Source organism: Camelina sativa, chromosome 16 (assembly GCF_030686135.1).
Source record: "Camelina sativa cultivar CO46 ecotype springtype chromosome 16, ASM3068613v1".
Taxonomy (NCBI): Eukaryota; Viridiplantae; Streptophyta; class Magnoliopsida; order Brassicales; family Brassicaceae; genus Camelina; species Camelina sativa.
Genome location: NC_141895.1, coordinates 21,563,082 through 21,582,400, shown reverse-complemented (window position 1 = coordinate 21,582,400; position 19,319 = coordinate 21,563,082). Strand labels below are relative to the sequence as shown.

Below are 19,319 nucleotides of genomic sequence, written 5' to 3'. Positions count from 1 at the left end.
TTAAGGACCAGACTCTCACATGGGCTCAGTGGTCCCAACTCCACAAGTTTAGATCGGTCCTCTGCAATGATTCTATATGATATGGTTGACATTATTAACCCATTAGAAGCATACAAAAAGGAGACAACATGTGTGTATGCTAAATTGCTAACTTAGATCTACAGCGGGAGCTGGGAATTAATTTTAGAACACATTTGACACTTTCTTTCGAATGTTCACCACACAATTTATCCACCAACCTCTCTATATAAACACAGAGGAGAGAAGTCAGAAGAGTAGAGAAAAAAAGAAGAAGAGAGTTATTCCTAAACCAGTCATTCAAAATGATGATGCGCATTATCTTCCTCTTATCTCTTCTCTTTGCTCTATCCAATGCCTCTGTTCAAGACTTCTGTGTCGCAAACCTGAAACGTGCTGAGACCCCAGCAGGTTACCCTTGCATTCGTCCCATGCATGTCAAAGCTAGTGACTTTGTCTTCTCAGGCTTAGGCACTCCTGGAAACACTACAAACATCATCAGTGCTGCTGTCACGCCCGGTTTCGTTGGCCAGTTCCCAGGTCTGAATGGTCTAGGCCTCTCTACAGCTAGACTGGACCTAGCTCCTAAAGGTGTGATCCCAATGCACACTCACCCTGGTGCCTCTGAGGTTCTCTTCGTCCTTGACGGCTACATCACTGCTGGGTTTATCTCCTCTGCAAACGCTGTCTACGTGCAGACGCTCAAACCAGGACAGGTCATGGTTTTCCCACAGGGCTTACTTCATTTCCAAATCAATCAAGGAAAAGCCAAAGCTGCAGCCTTTGTCACATTCAGCAGCGCTAATCCGGGTCTCCAGATTCTTAATTCCGCACTCTTTGCTAACAATCTTCCCACTGACCTCATCGTGGGTACTACTTTCCTTGACGCAACTACAGTCAAGAAGCTAAAGGGTGTTCTTGGAGGAACTGGTTAAAAAATAAAATAAAAGACTTGGGACTCCCCTTGACTAAAACAACAACAAACACCTCTTTCTTCTTCTTCTTCTTCTTCTTTTTATCGTTGATGGATTCTTGTCATCTCTGTTTTGTGTTCCTTGTAATTCTTCAAAACCTGTCAAGATTATTACACTGTATGTGAGTTTTTCATTCAAGTTCCTGAGTTGGTCATCATTCATACCGTATATCATATCATTAGCTAAACTTAACCACTGATTGACTTGAGTGAACCTTCCAATATAGAGAAAGAAACAAAAGAATGCTAACTTTAAGGACCAGACTCTCACATGGGTTCAGTGGTCCCAGGTTTAGATCGGTCCTCTGCAATGATTCTATATGATATGGTTGACATTAACCCATTAAAACCATACAAAAAGGAGACATCATGTGTGTATGCTAAATTGCTAACTTAGATCTACAGCTGGAGCTGGGAATTAATTAAGAACACATTTGACAATCCTTGTTATCTCTCTGACAGTTTCTTTCAAAAATGTATCACCAAATCTAAGAAATTTTGATAAACACAGGTCATCCAAATCTCCATTGAAACGACTGGTTCCAGATTAAAAGCAGAACAACTACAATAAAAAAAGGACCAAAATTGAGATGACTTAACTCCCAACCGCAAGCAATGCTCTGTTTCAAAAAATGACTAAATGAGATTTCAAATCTCATTTAGTGTTGTTGTAAATCATTGATCTTGCGGAGAAGCTGACTTCTTTTGAAAAGCAAGAAAGCAGCAACAACTACTTGCAAAGCTGCAGCTACACCGGCGAAGAAAAGCCCCACCGTCTTTCCCGTGTTCACCTTCTGCTTCTTCTTCTTCTTCTTCCGATGATGATGATGGTTCCTTGACTTCCTTCTCTCTCGCCATTTTTTTCTTCTGTGGTGATGCTTCTCGTGATTCGCCTGCTTGTTACTACTCTCGAAGGCCCTTACTGGAGGAGGCGGTGTTAGAGGTGTAGTGATGGAAGAATCTTGTGGTTTTGAGTCAACTAAAATAGAAGAAGCAGAGATGGAGAAGAAGACGAAGAAACAGAATAGAAAAAGTCTCAAACTTTGTAATGGCGGTTCCATTGTGTAAATTTCGCAGAATCGAAATTAGGATTGAGAGTTTCAAAAAATCTCAGAATCATGAAATCAGGGTTTCTCGATTTGAATAGCTGCGTAATCTGAATCCATCTGAGAAGAAGAGAAGTGTGAATCTGAAGAACGTGTAACGTAGAGGATCGATCGTTCCTGGTGTGTGTTTTTACGTTTTAAATTAGACAAAAAGATGGAACGAGGATGGAAGTTTTTGATAAAACTACTAGTATTTATTTTATAGATCCGGTGGGCCGTTTTGGATCTCTTCTTTCAATATTATCTTATCAAATAAGGCCCATCGTACAGTATATGATTTCAGATGTGATATTATTATTTGGATCCGTACCAAAATAAAACATTAATTAAAAATGTGTTCATCATGGTGGTCACACTCTATATATAGTGTTTGCACTATGCAAATGTGATTGTATAATAATCTCATCTGCAATCATATATTCATATATGATTAAAATACTAATAAAACAGTTGAATTCAAACGTTTTTTATTACTTTTTTTTTATTAATTACTTTGTAATAAGTTTTCAACTATATATATATATATATATGAATGAACTTTTAAAGGTTATTGATGGGAGAGTTACAAAACAAATATATTGTTAAACTTTTTTTTTTTTAACTCAGAGTAAATCCGTTATGGAGGGCCCCGAGACTAATCTCTGAGGGGAGGTGCAGCCCACAAATAGATTCTCTCTTCGGATATTCAAATGGGCCGTTAGATAGGCCCATATCCATGGAAGTGTTCGCGCAACAAGGGAATCGAACCTGAAACATTGTAGCGTCCCAGTTCCGCTCCCTACCACTCGACCACAAGCTTCCGGACATATATTGTTAAACTTTACAGTAATAATTGAGGGAAATGTGCGGGGGAGGGAGGGAGGGAAGAGACACACGTAAAGTGGATTCTGATGAAATCATTTATCTGTGACTGTGAGCTAGGTATGGAGCCGATTTTAATAAAGCTATACACAACAAATTCGTCATCAACAAGATATTTAAAGCAATTTGCATACACTGTACTAACACACACATGCGGACATATATATAAACCAATTAGTAGCTAGCTATAGTGCTACTTGAATAATGTGTGCATGTGGCCAAATTGCGTCGCATATATGAGAAATTTGGATTTTCTTTTTTGGAATCTAATTTAGCATTTTTCTTAATTACTAGTAAAATATGTAGTATTTCTTAGTTCTTACTATGATCATAAGTGCACAATATAACACACATAAATATATGCATGGGATGGAACATTCACGCATTTATGTAACATGTATTCCACCAAATATAGTAATACGGAGGTTTGGACGGACTCTATCGATTATAAGTTACATTCAGCAATCAATATTTATGTAAGCAAGAATTCAGATACGACTGTAAAAAAAAAAAAAGTCCGAACCCTTAATATATCACCTACGCTGCTTACTATAATTAACTAGCTTGATATGTGTTCATAAATCATAATCAAAGGCTTGGACGGATTCGACTATAAATTTAAGTTAAGTTTCACTTTGTAACGCTATTTCTTTAAGTACGACCACGACAGAACTCAGAAGAAGGCACATAAATTGAGGAATTAATGGGCTCTCCTTGACTTTGTCAAGTTAATAAATACTATCATAGTTAACACTTTTGTTATGGAGTATAAATAGTAGATGCATTAACTGTTCAACTGATTTTGAAAAAGAAAAAAAAAGTTCAATTGATTCTATATCAAATAAAATCAAAAAATTTCATTTTCAATTCATGCCGAAACTAATAACATTTCTATCAAAGGATATCATAAATAGTAATCCTGGATTCTGATGATGATAACCTAATTTGTTAAAAATGTTGTATATATATATAGGCCTAACTTTGTAACGTTTATTAAACCATAATGATATATTAAAAAGACTCATCAAACCAACCGAGGGAAAAGTCTCTCCGGCGAGAAATTTCATGGTGGTCGTTCTTGTCCGGAGGGAGAACCTTTGGCCTGGTCGCTATTGGCAATCGCAGAGCTTGCTGAACATATCCTCTTCACGTCATATCTGTTTATATCGAAATTGGTTACAGCGTTTAAGCCTCTGAATTTTATTGCCGCGATATCATACGCCTCCGCTGCTTCTTCTTGCGTGCCTTCATCAAAGTTGCGAAATAAGTTTAATAATTAATAACAACAATGTATAATGTTATTCAATCATTTATAGAAGTGGTTTCATACTAAATGTGCCAAGGTACAAGTCCTTGTTTCCAGCAACTCTTCCGATTCTAGCTTGCCATCTTCCATGTTGATGATGCCTGCATGCATTATATATACATCCACGATCATAAATATCCTCTAATTCCATGTACATGCTCAATTGTTCATAATTAGTTTTTTTACAAGGTATGTCCAAATCAAACCTTGTAACTCCTCTGTAAACGGAAGCTCCCCTCGAAAACCCACTACTGTTCCTATATATGGGAATTTCATAACAAAGCTTTGGTTATAAGTATGTAACTATGTATATATATAGAAAGCCTATATATATCAAATATTGCAAAGAGAGTGATATTTAGGTTGAGTAATAGTTACCTCCTCAACATGGCAACAAATTCTTGCCTATTCATGTTATCGAGTTCCTCGATCTCCTTTTCGTAATTACTCAACTGGATAAAAGAGCATCGAAAACACTGATATTAGTTACAAACCAACTGTAAATGATTCCATCAAATAAGTCAATAAAATCGTAAATCAATTACATTCAAGATCCAAATAAGTAAATTACAAATGGGGTTTTCGTAATTCTGGTATGTTGCATGAGTGTGAACATATATAAAATAATGAAGGAGTTAGAAGTGGAGGAGCTAGGGACCAGATCAAACTCACAGAGAAATTTAAGTGAGTGGTAGGACCCCAATACTTCAGAGCCGCTAAATCATAAGCCCTCGCTGCTTTCTCCTCCTCATCATACCCTCCTGTTACATTTTATAGTATTTCATTAAGTTATTATATACAGTATATTTATTTTTATTTTTCTTAAAGGCTTATTTACTCCAGACCATAACTAGGGCAACACGAATGCGACAAATGGATCCAATGCAGAATAGGTTGTGAAAAATTATGTTTATGACTTACCAAGATACACTGTGATTGATCAAGAAGGGAAATGGAAATTGCAAAAAAAAAAAAAAAAAAAAAATGTTAGTAAAATTATTGATGATATATAGCATATTTGAATCGGAAAATGTACGAATTTATATTTGTTTTTGTTTTTGAAAACCTTGTCTTCCTTTTCTTGTCTGTCCCTCTTTCTTACAGCTATTATCCCATAAGTGAGCTTCATACCTCCCTGTCCATCTATGCCTGCATACACGCAAATATATGTTTATATATGTGTCGACACACTTACTTTAACTACAAAATAAACTGACATGTATACATAATTGTAGCTAGCATTCACATTTTTATTACGTGTAAGTTTGAGGCATCCTTATTTAATAACGTAACGTACGTACCTTGTAACTCCACGATACTGCGAAGTTCTTTGTCCTAAACTATTAACCGATTTCCGAGGAACTGATTCTTTCACCACCTGAGATTTACCATCCAATCTCTTTCGCTTCTCATCTACCTTAACCGGTTCTTCCACCGGCACAGACAATAAATTTGATTCGTTGATCAAATCAGAACAAGCGCCATGGCTCAAAGCCAATGATAGCATCGAGCCATTGGTGTTATAGTAACCAGTCTCTTCGTTACTCAACTGACTAATAGTATTGCTCGTACCACCCTCTTCAGTAACGTAAGTACTCGAGAGTGGAAATGTTGGAGTGCCTTGCCTTGACCAAGATTTGAAATCCGAGACCGAACCAACCCTCTCAAAAGCTCCATAATCAGGGATTAGGTTCGGGTATCGTGGTGTAACTACGGTTTGTTCGTGGAGAAGGTAACCGGGTGGGTATAATCCGTGGGTGCAATTGATATTGGTTTGGTTATGGTTCATAGGATACTCGGTTTGATGAGAGTTTGGAACTTCCACGTCATGATGATGATGGTGATCAAGGTTAATATCATATCTCCCCACTACACAAAAATAGAAAAAAAGAATATCGTCAACAGTGGCCAAGCCAACAAACAGCATATATGATATATTTTATGTATAAGTAATACCACAAGGATGATGTGTGAGAGGATCGGCGAAGAAGAGAGACCCATCCGAACCGTTGTGCCTAAGTTCTTCTTCGTCTTTTTCTTCTTCTTCTCTATCGCAAGTTCTCAAATGAGGTGTCACAGAAAACCCCAACCATTTGCTCATCTCTTCTCTCTCTCTCTTTCTCTCTCTACCACACTATTTAGGGTTTCGTGTTTTATATGATTTGTAGTGTTATTATTATACATGTGAATATATATTGTTTTTTCAAAGTCTAGAACATTGATATATAGCTGTAGGCAAACAAATTATAATGAATAAAAGTGGAAAATGCGAAATTAGCAATTATATATAGACTAAAGACAAAACAGGTGGCGGTGAAGTTTTGTCGTAGCATGAAAGGAAAAGAAGAGGAAGTTACTCTCTCTTATTACACCTTCTTTTTTGGGCACTTGCATCTGACTTCTATGGAGTATTGTGCCCTCTTTCACTCAGATCTTTTCGATGTATACCATATACGGATACACATGGCACATAGTATATAAGATTTTTAATTTATGCATTATAAGGTTTTATTCTCTTCTTTTTTTTTTCTACAGAATAAGTTCAATTACAAAGTTAATTAAAAAATCGGTACTTTTTTGGGAGTAAACAAGTGATTTTTTCACAACATAAACGAAGTAAAAAAGGGTTTTGAGTTTTAGATATTACTTGAATCAATCAGTTTATTTGAATACTGCACTTGCCGAGATTGTCGGGAATGATGTATTCATTTATGTTTGTATAGTGCCGAGACACATTTTTTTTTTTTTATAATTCAAAGTGATCATAAAAGCTTCCAAAAGACAAACACTAATCTCTTGAAACCAAAAAAAAATTAGTATTAAATTTCAAACTTCCTTCGTCAGTGCTATTCGAACGTAGTAAGATAGCGACATATAATCTTTAAGCCAAGGACAAAATGCTACATTGCTCATATTTCTTAATTAGCAAGCGCAAAGGTGCGAGAATTTGGACAATTTCTGCATTCGAGGTAGATATTTACGCTTGAGTTGTTGATGATTTTTACCAAATTCACACGAAGTCGTATAAATTTTACTCGATAGACCCAAAAAGGCTAAACAAATATATATTTTTAGAGGGTTTTTGTCAGTTGAGAATGTGGAAGGGTTCACTTTTGTCAGAAAAAAATAGGGTTTGTTAGCAAAATAGTACATTTTTCAAAACTTAATTGGAATGGTAGTACATTTACTATTTATAATTGGAGGAATATATGATTTATATTGTTTGTGTAATAGAAGAGATGTGAGATAGATAAAAAAGTGGAGTATAGTGTAGTATTATGAAATTACAAAAGGGTAACTGTAATTTTTAGTGTACAGAATTATTACACATATATAAATATTTTTATTTCATTTATATTAAACATATTATATATGAGTTGTACGGATAAAAACATGTATACTAACATATATATAAGTACATTAAATGAACTGTACGAGTTAAACTTGTGTATTATTATTCACTTGTATACTTGATATTTGTCTACATTATAATGTGTACAAATACAAAGTGTACAGACATATGTATACTTAATAAGTTGTACGGATACAAAATTTATAAAAAATATTTTACATTACCAAATATAATCATCACACAAAATATATATCAAAATAGAAAGAAAAAACATAGATTTTTTGTATATGTAAAAAATTTAGAAAAAAAAATATATTGAATAGTATTTTATTTATTAGATTCAAGGGATAATTTAATAAAATATATACATATATTTAATTTTAATGGCACACTTGTAAATAAAATGATTAGTAGAGGATTAAGAAGTAAATTAAATAGTAGTAAATAGTGAAAGTGTGTATTTTGCCAATTTTAAAATAGTGAATATACTAATTCTCTAATTAAATTTTTAAAATGTACTAAAACTCCAATTTTCTCAAAAAACTATTGGAAATTTTTCTTTTAAAGGTTCAAAATGAAGGTCTTCACATGAACTATTGCTTTTGTAGACCATAAATCATGATTCAACTAGGAAAAAAAAACTATACATCGGCGATGGGTCATCAATATGATCTACCATAAAGTGTTTATTAAGGAGTAATCAGTAGGATATGATTTCATTAGAATCTCTAATTATGTAAACTGTATATTCTCAATAACTTATCTCTAATACCCTAGTCCTTCTGTATAATCTGTATAATATCTTTTCATTGTGAATGAATAATATTATCCTTCGACATTACATTCTTATGGTATCAGAGCAGGTTTAGAACCTATTTTTTTTTTTCCCTTGATTTTCCTTTTTCCTTCTTCTCTCTTTACGCTGTTGTACTTATGTCTTCAGCCTCCTCTCCCACAATGACCGATACCATCACCATCAATAACCAAACACTGCTTCACATAAACATGACCAATGTCACCAAACTCTCTCCACTTAATTATCTCATGTGGAAGCTTCAAGTTCACGCTCTCGTGGATGGGTATGATCTTGCCGATTACCTTGATGGCTCCGGTAAGATCCCTTCCGCCACTGTCACCACCGAAGGTGTCGTTTCTGAAAATCCAGACTATGTCAACTGGAAACGTCAGGATAAACTGATTTATAGTGCTCTTTTGGGCTCTATATCTCTTGTAGTGCAACCAATCCTCTCTCTCACCACCACCTCATGCGAGATTTGGAGCACTATTGCTGACACATACGGCAAACCCAATCGTGGCCATGTTCAACAAATCTATGATCAGTTGAAGGCATGGACCAAAGGTAATCGTACGATTGACGAGTATCTTCAGGGGCTTACTACACGGTTTGATATTTTGGATAATCTTGGAAAACCAGTGGACCATGACGACCAAATTGAGCTGATTCTTGAGGGTCTTCCTAAAGAATATCGTCCCATTATTGATCAAGTTGAGGGTCGAGATACATCTCCCACCATCGCTTATGTTCATGAGAGACTGCTCAATCGGGAGGCAAAGCTTCTATCAAAGGTTGTTGTCACTTTGCTCCCTGTCACCGCAAACGTGGCTACTCATCGCAACAATACCAACAACAACAACAACAATCGTGGCGGTCACTACAACAAATCTCGCTCGAGCAACACCGGATCACAGACTTCTTTTTCTCAACACTCTAATCATCGTTGTGACAACCGTCCGTTTCGTCCTTACCTCGGTAAATGTCAATTTTGCAACGTTCAGGGTCACTCTGCTCGCCGCTGTCCCCAGCTCCAGAATCACCCCTCTGTCTCCGATTCTCAGTAAAAGACTCCATGGCAGCCACGAGCCAATCTGGCGGTTGGGTCCTTCTCCAATCATGATGATTGGATGCTAGACAGTGGTGCTACGCATCATATCACTTCTGATTTGCGTAATCTGTCTCTACATAAGCCCTACTCCGGTGATGATGCTGTTATCATTGGTGATGGCTCAGGTTTGCAAATCACACATACGGGTTTAGCTACCCTCTCTTCCCCAACAGGTTCTCTTGATTTACATCATGTTTTATGTGTCCCAAACATTCACAAAAATCTTGTATCAATTTACCACCTTTGCAATTCTAACAATGTATCAGTCACATTCTTTCCTGCTTCCTTTCAGGTGGAGGATCTACTCACGGGGGGCCTGTTTCTCGAAGGCAGGACTAAGGATGGCTTGTATGAGTGGCCAGTGAGCATTCTTTACTGCTCTATATGCATCTCCCACTTCGAAAACAACTCTTGCTTTTTGGCATGCTCGTCTTGGTCATCCATTCTCTGCTATTTTAAACACTATTGTTACCAAATTTTCTTTACCACTTTCCACTTCATCTTCATAGTCATTGTCTTGCTCAGATTGTTTGCTTAATAAAACACACAAGCTACCTTTTGCTAAGTCCACCATTACATCTACACAACCACTTCAATATCTCTTTTCTAATGTATGGACCTCTCCTATCATCTCAACAACAAACTATAAATATTTTATTATTTTTGTCGATCACTACACTCGCAACACCTGGTTATACCCCCTAAACCGAAAATCTGATGTGAAAGACACCTTTGTTACCTTCAAAGCACTTGTGGAAAAATATTTTGGCTTACCAATCAAGACTCTATACTCGGATAATGGTGGAGAGTATCTTGCACTTCACAACTATCTTGCTACAATGGGCATTTCTCACTACACGACTCCTCCGCAAACACCGGAACACGACGGTTTGTCTGAACGCAAGCATCAACATGTTGTGGAGACAGGTCTTGCGTTGCTGTCTCATGCATCGATTCCCACGACGTACTGGCCTTATGCGTTTTCTACTGCAATTTATCTCACTAATCGGCTTCTCACTCCATTTTTGTCTCATCAATCACCGTATCAGAAGCTCTTCAATGCGGTTCCAAATTATGACAAGCTACAGGTATTCGTCTGTGCTTGTTTCCCTTGGCTACGGCCATATGCTGTCCATAAACTAGATGCTCGATCCAAATCATGTGTGTTCTTGGGATACTCTTCTTCTCAGAGTGGCTATCTCTGCTTGGACAAGGTCAGTGGTCGGGTGTATGTATCGAGACATGTTCAATTTCTCGAAACAGCGTTTCCGTTTGCCGCGACATAATATCCGACACCACCATTGTCGACATCGAGCTTCTCTCCGTCACTGGTCACTCCTCTACAAGCTTTTGTGTTCTCTTCACTCCCAGGTCAGATCCTTTACTCACCGACGTTGACGGACTCCGCGGTATTACAGGTACGCTCACAACCCTCCTCGTCCTCCACTTCTTCTCCTTTTTTGTCTGAGCCCACTGTTCCACCTCAAAATGGGCTGCAACCCACGGTCCAGACTATTAACCCAAACACTATTCTGATCCACCATAATAACCTCCATAACCAAACAACCCAAATTGATCCCAAAACAACCGATACCCGAGTCCAAATTCCATCCACACATCCAAATTCACCAAACAATACAACCAAACCTGTTTCTTCTCCCTCTCATGGTGACTCGCCATCGTCAAATTCATCGCCACATCCGACATCATCCATGTCACCAGCGTCGTCTCTATCACCGGCTTCGTCGCCACAGCCAACTCCGTGTCCGTCGTCGTCATCCTCGCCTTCCCTGGTCCCATCGCCTCGCTCTTCATCTCCTCTGGTTGTACCTCCGGCTCTGGTTCCACCACAGCCATTACAGGCTCATCCGCCACTGCCTCCACCGGTCAATCGACATCACATGGCTACACGCGCTAAGAAGGGTATCACTAAACCCAACCAAAAATATTCTTTTGCTGCCCGTCTTGCTTTCTCTACACCTAGCACTGCACATCAGGCTCTCTAGGATAAGCGGTGGCGACAAGCTGTGACGGAGGAGATAAATGCTCAGCTCCATAATTAGACTTGGGAATTGGTTCCGAAGCCTACACATCCGATCACAATTGTGGGTTGTCGTTGGGTTTTTACCACGAATTATAACTCCGATGGTTCCATAAGTCGATACAAGGCTCGTCTGGTGGCTAAGGGGTACAATCAACGTTCAGGTATTGATTATGATGAAACTTTTAGTCTTGTTGTCAATTCAACCACAATCAGAGTAGTACTAAGTGTGGTTGTTGCTCGAGACTGGCCAATAAGATAGTTAGATGTCAACAATGCCTTTCTTCAGGGCGCTCTAACTGATGAGGTCTACATGTCTCAATCACCAGGGTTCGTTGATGTGGATCGCCCAGATTATGTGTGTCGCCTGAAGAAAGCAATCTACGGTCTTAAACAAGCACCGCGGGCTTGGTACATGGAGTTAAAGAATTATTTGCTTGCTGTGGGGTTTGTAAATTCGGTGGCTGATACATCTCTTTTCATTCTTCGCCGTGGCAGTTCTATTGTGTACATGCTAGTGTATGTTGATGACATCGTAGTCACTGGAAATGACAAACCTCTACTTCGTCAAACACTCGACAGCTTGGCCACAAGATTTTCAGTTAAAGATCATGAAGACTTATCCTACTTTTTGGGCATTGAAGCATGTCGTGATGAAACGGGGTAACATTTGACACAAAAGAAGTACATTTCGGATCTTCTGACTAAAACAAACATGTTGTTGTCGAAACCTGTCAACACACCGATGGCAACTACACCGAAGTTATCTCTTCATGCGGGTACTAAGCTCTCTGATCCCGCTGAGTTTTGTAGTGTTGTCGGTAGTCTTCAACATTTAGCTTTTACTCGTCCTGATATCTCCTACTCAGTCAATCGGTTGTCCCAATATATGCATAATCATACCGATAAGCATTGGAAAGCGGTAAAGAGGGTCCTGCACTACTTAAATGGTACTTCCTCCCATGGTATCACACTATGACGTCAAAATTCAACCAATCTACATGCATATTCAGATGCAGACTGGGGTGGTGACTCCGATGATCTTGTGTCTACAAACGCTTATGTTGTCTATTTGGGATATAATCCCATCTCTTGGTCTTCAAAGAAACAACGTGGTGTTGCAAGATCATCTACTAAAGCAGAGTACAAAGCGGTTGTCAATGCTTCCTCCGAAATAATTTGGATTTGCTCCTTACTTACTTAACTTGGTATTCACCTTCATGCAACTCCAACTATCTATTGTGACGATGTCGGTGCAACATACTTATGTGCGAATCCAGTTTTTCACTCTCGCAAGCACATCGCTTTGGATTACCATTATATTCGACAACAAGTTCAAACAAGTGCATTAAGGGTTGTTCATGTCTCCACAAAAGATCAGCTAGCTGATGCGTTGACCAAGCCCCTATCTCGACAGCAATTCACTACTCTCTCTTCCAAGATTGGAGTTTCGCAAAGCCCCTCCATCTTGAGGGGTGTATTAAAGAATAATCAGTGGGCTATGATTTCATTAGAATCTCTAATTATGTAAATTATATATTCTTAATAACTTCTTTCTAATACTCTAGTCCTTCTGTATATATATCTTCTCATTGTGAATCAATAGTATTATCCTTGGACATTACATTCTCAGTGTTTTAGGTGATTTTATTGAAGAATGAACCTTATAAAATGTTTTATATTATAGATGTGAGCTTAAGAAGAATTTGTAAATGTTAGTCGTCCCTAATTTTGCAAGAGCTTGCTTTTTGAGTTTGTTACATGAGTAGTATAATTTAGCTAGAACATGTATATAATTGTCTACATCAAAAAAAAATTAGAGAGCAATATACTTGTTTCTACTAATGGTAGCATGTAATATTGAAGTTATATTGTAGTAAATGTTGTAAACTGTATAGTAAAAATTATGAGGTACCATGTCATATCGTAGGCAATCGATATGGTTCACACTTGAGAGTTGAGACAATGCAAAAGCGCATGGACCCGATTTCTTGAATTTATTTGGGGTTATATATTCATGTTACAGTCGGTTTAAAACTTTGAAATTATAAATGCTGGCAATGAAAAATAACTTATTTCCTAAGATCTCCCTCATTTATTTACAGTACTGTATTACTCTAATAATTTTTTTTAGCAGGCCAAATAATAATTAAATCAAGTGTGTATAAAAAAACCCTACGATCCGTCTTCTTTCCAAGTCTCACAAATTTCTTCATATATATATATAAAAAATCTCCACAAGCTTTTCTCATCAGAAACAAAAAAATATTTATATTTACTAAAAAAAACCTTGAATTCGAAGAGAAACTCAAAACTAGGGTTTCAAATTCCCCTTTTCTACTCAACAGCTCACTTCCAAAAATCGATCCTTTTTTTTTTTATCGCATAATCGCCGAGATCCTTACTTCTGGTAAGCCCTCAAGCGAAACCCACTAAAAAAGTTTCGTTTTTTTCTTCTTCTTCTTCGTTATCAAAATCTCTAATACGGGAAGAGGACGGTGAAGGCTGAGAGCTAGCTGACGATACTAATCCGAGCCATTGTTTGACTTCTATACAAAATAAGCAGGACTGGATTTTGAATCTCGGTTTTAGGGGGTTGTTTAACACAATGGATGACCTTGAAAAGGCAATTATATTTAGCTTTGAATCTGGTGACTCGGCGTTGAAGTCTCAGGCGGTTGAGTACTGTCGGCAAATCAAAGAAACTCCATCTATTTGTAGTATATGTATTGAGAAGTTATGGTTTTGTAACGTTGTCCAAGTTCAGTTCTGGTGCCTGCAAGCGCTGCAGGATGTTTTGAGTGTTAAATATGGATCCTTGAGCTTGGATGAGCAGAGTTATGTCAGGAAATCAGTGTTTTCAATGGCCTGTCTGGAGGTTATTGATAATGAGAATGCTGTTAGAGTTGTCGAAGGGCCACCATTTGTAAAGAACAAGCTTGCACAGGTTTTGGCTACTTTGATATATTTTGAGTACCCTTTGATTTGGTCTTCGGTGTTTGTTGATTTTATGGGTCACCTGAGCAAAGGAGCTGTTGTGATCGATATGTTTTGTCGGGTTTTGAATGCCTTGGATGATGAGTTGATTAGCTTGGATTACCCCCGGACACCAGAAGAGATTTCCGTGGCTGCTCGAGTCAAGGATGCAATGAGGCAACAATGTGTCCCTCAGATTGCTAGAGCATGGTATGACATTGTATCGTTGTACAGGAATTCCGATCCTGATCTTTCTGCCACTGTGTTAGATTGCATGAGAAGATTTGTCTCTTGGATTGACATTGGATTGGTTGCAAATGATGCATTTGTTCCGTTACTGTTTGAATTGATTCTGTCTGATGGATTGCCTGATCAAGTCCGCGGTGCAGCAGCTGGGTGCGTCTTAGCCATGGTTTCTAAGCGGATGGATCCGCAGTCAAAACTGACCCTTTTGCAGACCCTTCAAATAAGTCGTGTTCTTGGTTTAGTATCCGGAGATGCTGAGTCGGAATTGGTAGCAAAAGTATCTGCTTTGCTTACTGGCTATGCTGTTGAGGTTCTAGAATGCCATAAGCGGTTGAACTCAGAGGAAACCAAGGCAGTCTCCATGGACTTGCTGAACGAAGTTCTGCCATCAGTTTTTCGTGTTATGCAGAACTGTAAGGTGGATTCTACTTTTAGCATCGTCCAGTTTCTCCTAGGTTATGTTTCCACTCTCAAAGGCCTCCCTGCATTAAACGAGAAGCAGCTGCTCCACATCACTCAGATACTTGAAGTGATAAGAATTCAGATATGCTATGATCCTATGTATCGTAATGACCTTAATTCACTGGATAAAGTTGGATTGGAAGAGGAAGATAGAATGTCCGAGTTTAGAAAAGACCTCTTTGTCTTATTACGTACAGTGGGCCGTGTTGCTCCCGAACTGACTCAGCATTTCATTCGCAACTCACTAGCAAATGCTGTTGAATCCACATCTGAGAGAAATGTCGAAGAAGTGGAAGCTGCTCTTTCGCTTTTGTATTCATTCGGAGAGTCTATGACCGAGGAGGCCATGAAAACAGGATCTGGGTGTTTGAGTGAACTAATTCCAATGATCTTGACCACACAGTTCCCTGGTCATTCTCATAGACTTGTTGCACTAGTATACTTGGAAAATATAACAAGGTACTTGAAGTTTATTCAAGAAAATTCCCAGTACATTCCCAATGTTCTTGGTGCTTTTCTTTACGAAAGGGGTCTGCATCACCAGAATGTTTATGTGAGCCGTAGAGCATGTTACTTGTTCATGAGAGTCGTGAAATTGTTAAAATCAAAGCTTGTACCATTCATTGACGAGATCCTGCAGGTATGGATTTGGTTTTCTCTTGTCGACAGCTTCTTTGATCTAAGACAGTTACCCAATCCTGTAAATCAGATGTATTTGTTTCTTTACTTTTTTTTGTCTAATCACATCGTTTTTTGAAAAATCAGAACCTTCAAGATACGTTGTCCCAGTTGACGACCATGAACTATGCATCAAGAGAACTTTCTGGAACTGAAGATGGTAGTCACATTTTTGAGGTTATGACTGCCCCTTGATGCTTCTGTTTTCATATATGTACTTCTGACTTGGAAAAGAAACTTGTTTCAGCACAGGAAAATATAATCTCTAACTCCTAATGTGGTTTTCTGTAGGCTATTGGCTTAATCATAGGGTTGGAGGATGTCCCAGCTGGAAAGCAGTCAGAGTATCTGTCTTTACTGCTTACCCCTCTTTGTCAACAGGTTTCTGTTTCTACCATTCTCTTGTTTCCTGAAACTTTTTGGCATCATTCATTGTCAGGTATACTCACTCTCTTTTCATATGATGTGATTGTACCAGATTGAGGCAGGAGTTCAGCAGGCGAAAGTTGCAAATTCAGAAGACTTTCCTGTGAAAATTGCAAATATCCAGTTTGCTATTGTGGCAATTAATGCTCTCAGCAAGGTTTGTGCTCCGTTTATTCTAGATTCTCCAAAAAGACATCTTTCTGTATGTGAGATTTGTTACTAGGTACCTAAAATTTTGCCATTTCTGTGCTTGTTCTTACACTTTTGCTTAAAATTCAGGGCTTCAGTGAACGTCTTGTTACTGGGAGTCGTCCTAGAGTTGGTCTCATGTTTAAGCAGGTTTGTATAAAAATAGTTGTTTTTCCTCTTATTAGTCATGTTTTGCTTTGCAACCTGTCTTTTAATGTTTTTGTACTTAATGCAACTTCCAACTGTCGACTGTATTTAAGTCACTGTCCTAGTTGAAACTGCTGTCTTTTCTAACAATTGGTAATCTTCTCCATAATGTAGACACTAGATGTGCTTCTAAGGGTTCTAATTGCATTTCCAAAGGTCAAGCCTTTACGGAGTAAGGTATGAGTTTAGCTGTATGTTAATAAGTAGACATATTGTAATCAGTAGTGTTCCATATTCCTTTCTATTAAGTTATTGATCACAGGTCAGTGAATAGCTTTTCCTCTTCTCTGCAGGTCACATCATTCATACACCGTATGGTTGATACCCTTGGATCCTCTGTGTTCCCGTATCTTCCCAAGGCTTTGGAACAGCTACTTGCTGACAGTGAGGTATAACGAAAAATTTCAAAGCTCACCTTACAGAATTGAAAAATTCAATGCTCAACTGCTTTCATTTCCTCAAATTGATATTTATTTGAAATCCTACGATTCACTGCTTCTCTGAGAACAATATCTACTGATCAAGATACTTTGTTTTGTGTAATGATGCTGCGTTGGGCACACTAATTTACAACTTCATCAACAAAAATTCATACTGTGTATGTATGTTGTTGCAGCCTAAGGAAACGGTTGGTCTCCTGGTATTACTCAATCAGCTTATCTGCAAGTTCAACAGCGCTCTCCGTGAAATACTGGAAGAAGTATATCCCGTGGTTGCTGATAGGATTTTCGATGTAATCCCAGGAAATGTTAATGAGGCTGAGGCTGCTAATGAGGTACCATATTTTGTTTGGTTTTCTTTTTAGCTCTATCTCCGCACATGATTTCCTGGATATTGTGCAATTGCAACTTGAGAATTCTTGATATCGTAGCATCCTTTATATCCAGTCATATATATATACCCTATTGTCCTTGTAGGAAATTAGAGAACGGATAGAGCTTCAAAGGACGCTGTATACATTTCTTCATGTGATAGCCACACACGATCTTTCTTCTGTCTTTCTTACGCCCAAAAGTGGGGCTTACCTAGACCGTATGATGCAGCTGCTTTTGACCTCTTCCTGTAATCACAAGGATATTACAGTACGTAAGGTTTGTGAACACTTTCCCTTCTGTTACATATACTTATGATGATCTTTATCGCTTACTTATTACCCTCTTCTTTTTATTATTTGCCATAAATATAGGCTTGCGTACAGATATTTATCAAGCTTATTAAAGATTGGTGCGCCAAACCATATAGCGAGGAGAAGGTATGCCTGCTAAATAACATTTATAAACTTTCATTTCTTTATGGAAGAACCACAAATGTCATGATCTAGGATTATTTGCTTTCAGGTTCCAGGTTTTCAGAATTTCATGATCGAAACTTTTGCAACAAACTGCTGTTTGTACAGTGTACTAAATAAATCCTTCGATTTCACTGATGCAACTACTGTAAGCATAAGAAACCTAATTTCTCTTTCCTTTTTGAAGTTTTCTGTTAGTTGCAGTTGTTGTATAAACTAGAGATTTATTTCCAAAACTGACCGAATTTTCATTGTTCCCTATGCATCTGTATTTATTGAAACAGCACGCCTTGTTTGGGGAAATCATCACGGCTCAGAAAGTGATGTATGAAAAGTTTGGTAATGCGTTTCTCATGTATCTGATGTCCAAAAGTTTTCCAGAAGCACATATTCCACAAGATTTGGCGGAGCAGTATTGCCAAAAGTTGCAGGTTTGATAAGTTTTTTTAGTCGCTCATACTACCGTAAGGTAGATGAAATTTCTCTCGTCGTGTGCTTAAACATAGTTTCTCCTTGCAGGGTAATGATATCCGGGGCCTCAAGTCATTCTACCAGTCCCTTATAGAAAATCTCCGGGTTCAACAAAACGGGGGTCATGTTTTCAGATAGCATTCGAAATACAGAGCCTAGTTTTATAGAGAGAAAGGTCTCTCAGGTCAAGTTTGCTGCGAGCTCTAAAGGTTTTACCAAATAAAAAATAAAAAAATCTCTTCCTTGTCTTTATAGACTAAAGATTGAAGCAATGTGTTTTAATATAATGTGTGCTTATCTCTTTGTAGGTTTCTCCAGATGTAAATAGTATTTGCCAAATGTCTACTTGAGAGGGCAACAAAGGTTTGTTTTCACCATTCTAGATCAGGTCCTATTATTTTATACTGTTGTTGTTGTTGTTGTTGTCTTGGGTTGATGATTTGTTGTTTTAAATCTGCAGATGTAATCCTTACCAGTAATCATGTTCTTGATTCAATCTCCCAAGTAGTAGTGTTTTACCCAAGGCCCTTCCAATGCAGATTTGCTGTTTATTTTCATTTTGCGCCTTTGTTGTGAGATTTGTGTCTATAAAAAAAAAAAAGGAGCCAGTCTTATCTCCAAGTTTTGAAGATGAATGTTATATAACTTTCTTCTGCATTCCATTGTTTTCTTTTTTTTTGTCCATTGAAAAATACTTAGAAAAACTATGAGAGGGATATATATACTTAGACAGAGACACCAAAATTTTGGCTGAAGGTTTTGTTATCTCTAATTTATTTTATTTATTTAATTAATTATGAAATCATTTTAGTCTT

At 37.8% G+C, this 19,319-nt stretch overlaps 4 protein-coding genes across 4 annotated transcripts; 2 read left to right on the top strand and 2 right to left on the bottom strand.

Annotated features, from left to right (window-relative positions):
• The first annotated feature begins 37 nt into the window (after window positions 1–37).
• On the top strand, window positions 38–1,149 carry LOC104751109 (germin-like protein subfamily 3 member 1). Its single transcript, XM_010472984.3, has one exon. The coding sequence runs from the start codon at window positions 324–326 to the stop codon at window positions 951–953; it is 630 nt and encodes a 209-aa protein (XP_010471286.1). The 5' UTR covers window positions 38–323; the 3' UTR covers window positions 954–1,149.
• LOC104751110 (uncharacterized) lies at window positions 950–2,258 on the bottom strand. Its single transcript, XM_010472985.3, has 2 exons — window positions 1,592–2,258; window positions 950–1,090 (listed from the first exon to the last, which is right to left on the bottom strand). The coding sequence occupies exon 1, from the start codon at window positions 2,050–2,052 to the stop codon at window positions 1,651–1,653; it is 402 nt and encodes a 133-aa protein (XP_010471287.1). The 5' UTR covers window positions 2,053–2,258; the 3' UTR covers window positions 950–1,090; window positions 1,592–1,650.
• A 1,515-nt stretch (window positions 2,259–3,773) lies between these two features.
• On the bottom strand, window positions 3,774–6,460 carry LOC104751106 (AP2-like ethylene-responsive transcription factor AIL1). The gene is made up of 9 exons (XM_010472982.3): window positions 6,221–6,460; window positions 5,566–6,133; window positions 5,331–5,413; window positions 5,186–5,194; window positions 4,937–5,025; window positions 4,643–4,716; window positions 4,471–4,521; window positions 4,289–4,365; window positions 3,774–4,203 (listed from the first exon to the last, which is right to left on the bottom strand). Exons 1-9 carry the CDS (start codon window positions 6,363–6,365, stop codon window positions 4,022–4,024), a joined length of 1,278 nt encoding a protein of 425 aa, XP_010471284.2. The 5' UTR covers window positions 6,366–6,460; the 3' UTR covers window positions 3,774–4,021.
• Window positions 6,461–13,738: 7,278 nt separating this feature from the next.
• Window positions 13,739–19,259, top strand: LOC104751105 (exportin-T). The gene is made up of 15 exons (XM_010472981.3): window positions 13,739–15,885; window positions 16,011–16,100; window positions 16,215–16,304; window positions 16,402–16,506; window positions 16,629–16,688; window positions 16,860–16,922; window positions 17,039–17,134; window positions 17,362–17,520; window positions 17,663–17,836; window positions 17,932–17,997; window positions 18,083–18,181; window positions 18,318–18,464; window positions 18,553–18,713; window positions 18,813–18,867; window positions 18,965–19,259. The coding sequence occupies exons 1-13, from the start codon at window positions 14,170–14,172 to the stop codon at window positions 18,640–18,642; spliced, it is 2,955 nt and encodes a 984-aa protein (XP_010471283.2). The 5' UTR covers window positions 13,739–14,169; the 3' UTR covers window positions 18,643–18,713; window positions 18,813–18,867; window positions 18,965–19,259.
• Window positions 19,260–19,319: the final 60 nt, after the last annotated feature.

Coding starts and splice junctions, on each gene's coding strand:
- LOC104751105 (XM_010472981.3), top strand. CDS start 14,170: ATGGATGACCTTGAAAAGGCAATTATATTTAGCTTTGAATCTGGTGAC. Junction 17,521..17,662: donor AGGCTGAGGCTGCTAATGAG/GTACCATATTTT, acceptor TTGTCCTTGTAG/GAAATTAGAGAACGGATAGA. Junction 17,998..18,082: donor AACCATATAGCGAGGAGAAG/GTATGCCTGCTA, acceptor ATTTGCTTTCAG/GTTCCAGGTTTTCAGAATTT.
- LOC104751110 (XM_010472985.3), bottom strand. CDS start 2,052: ATGGAACCGCCATTACAAAGTTTGAGACTTTTTCTATTCTGTTTCTTC.
- LOC104751109 (XM_010472984.3), top strand. CDS start 324: ATGATGATGCGCATTATCTTCCTCTTATCTCTTCTCTTTGCTCTATCC.
- LOC104751106 (XM_010472982.3), bottom strand. CDS start 6,365: ATGAGCAAATGGTTGGGGTTTTCTGTGACACCTCATTTGAGAACTTGC. Junction 6,134..6,220: donor TCTCACACATCATCCTTGTG/GTATTACTTATA, acceptor ATTTTTGTGTAG/TGGGGAGATATGATATTAAC. Junction 4,366..4,470: donor GTTTACAGAGGAGTTACAAG/GTTTGATTTGGA, acceptor TAATGCATGCAG/GCATCATCAACATGGAAGAT.